General features: G+C 43.0%; 1 protein-coding gene across 1 annotated transcript in view; it reads left to right on the plus strand.

Moving 5' to 3' along the window:
• The window catches only part of STARD13 (StAR-related lipid transfer (START) domain containing 13), a 35,630-nt gene extending 35,209 nt beyond the window's left edge, over positions 1 to 421 (plus strand). Inside the window, exon 13 of the mRNA XM_009878822.1 lies at positions 304 to 421. Coding sequence (XP_009877124.1) covers positions 304 to 421 — 118 coding nt within the window. The remainder of the gene's footprint in view (positions 1 to 303) is intronic.
• Positions 422 to 632: the final 211 nt, after the last annotated feature.

The raw sequence follows: 632 nt of genomic DNA on the forward strand, positions 1-632 counted from the left end.
GCTTGGGGAGGGGAGTTATTTGGAACAGAGGATGTGGTCAACGTAGCTTTGATGCTTTGAAGTCCTCCTGTAGTCTTTTCCATCCACCACGCTCATTTCTCCGCTCAGCATCTACCACTGTTATGAAAATAGAAATAAAATCTGCTTATTTGATTACTTCAGAGTATACTTATAATGACAAGTATTTGAAGTCCCCACCACCACCGTGGGCAGCAGGGAGTAGGAAGCATGGCAAGCCCATTGCTGCAGGGCATCTTTCTTGAGTATTTGAGTTTCTCAATAATTCTCTTTCCATTTCTTCAGAGGACATTCCCTAGAGTGGTACAACAAAGGCTTTGGACATCTGTGTGCAGCAGAAGTTGCCAGGATCAGAAACTCATTTCAGCCTCTGATTGCCGAGGGACCAGAAACAAAAATCTGAGGAAGTGTCCCTGGGAGCATGTGAACGTAAATCAGGATCTGGCAGGGAACAGGAATACTGAAAGCAAAAATCTTATTTAAGCTGCAGAAATCAGACCAGACCTGGGTCTGTACAAAGTTGAAGCAGAAATCTTATAGGAAAGTTCTTTTATTCTGGAGATTTCACCTCACCGCACCACATCCCTTCTGCATTAATTTCAATTATTGAAGTA

This window comes from Apaloderma vittatum, unplaced genomic scaffold, assembly GCF_000703405.1.
Source record: "Apaloderma vittatum isolate BGI_N311 unplaced genomic scaffold, ASM70340v1 scaffold3151, whole genome shotgun sequence".
Taxonomy (NCBI): Eukaryota; Metazoa; Chordata; class Aves; order Trogoniformes; family Trogonidae; genus Apaloderma; species Apaloderma vittatum.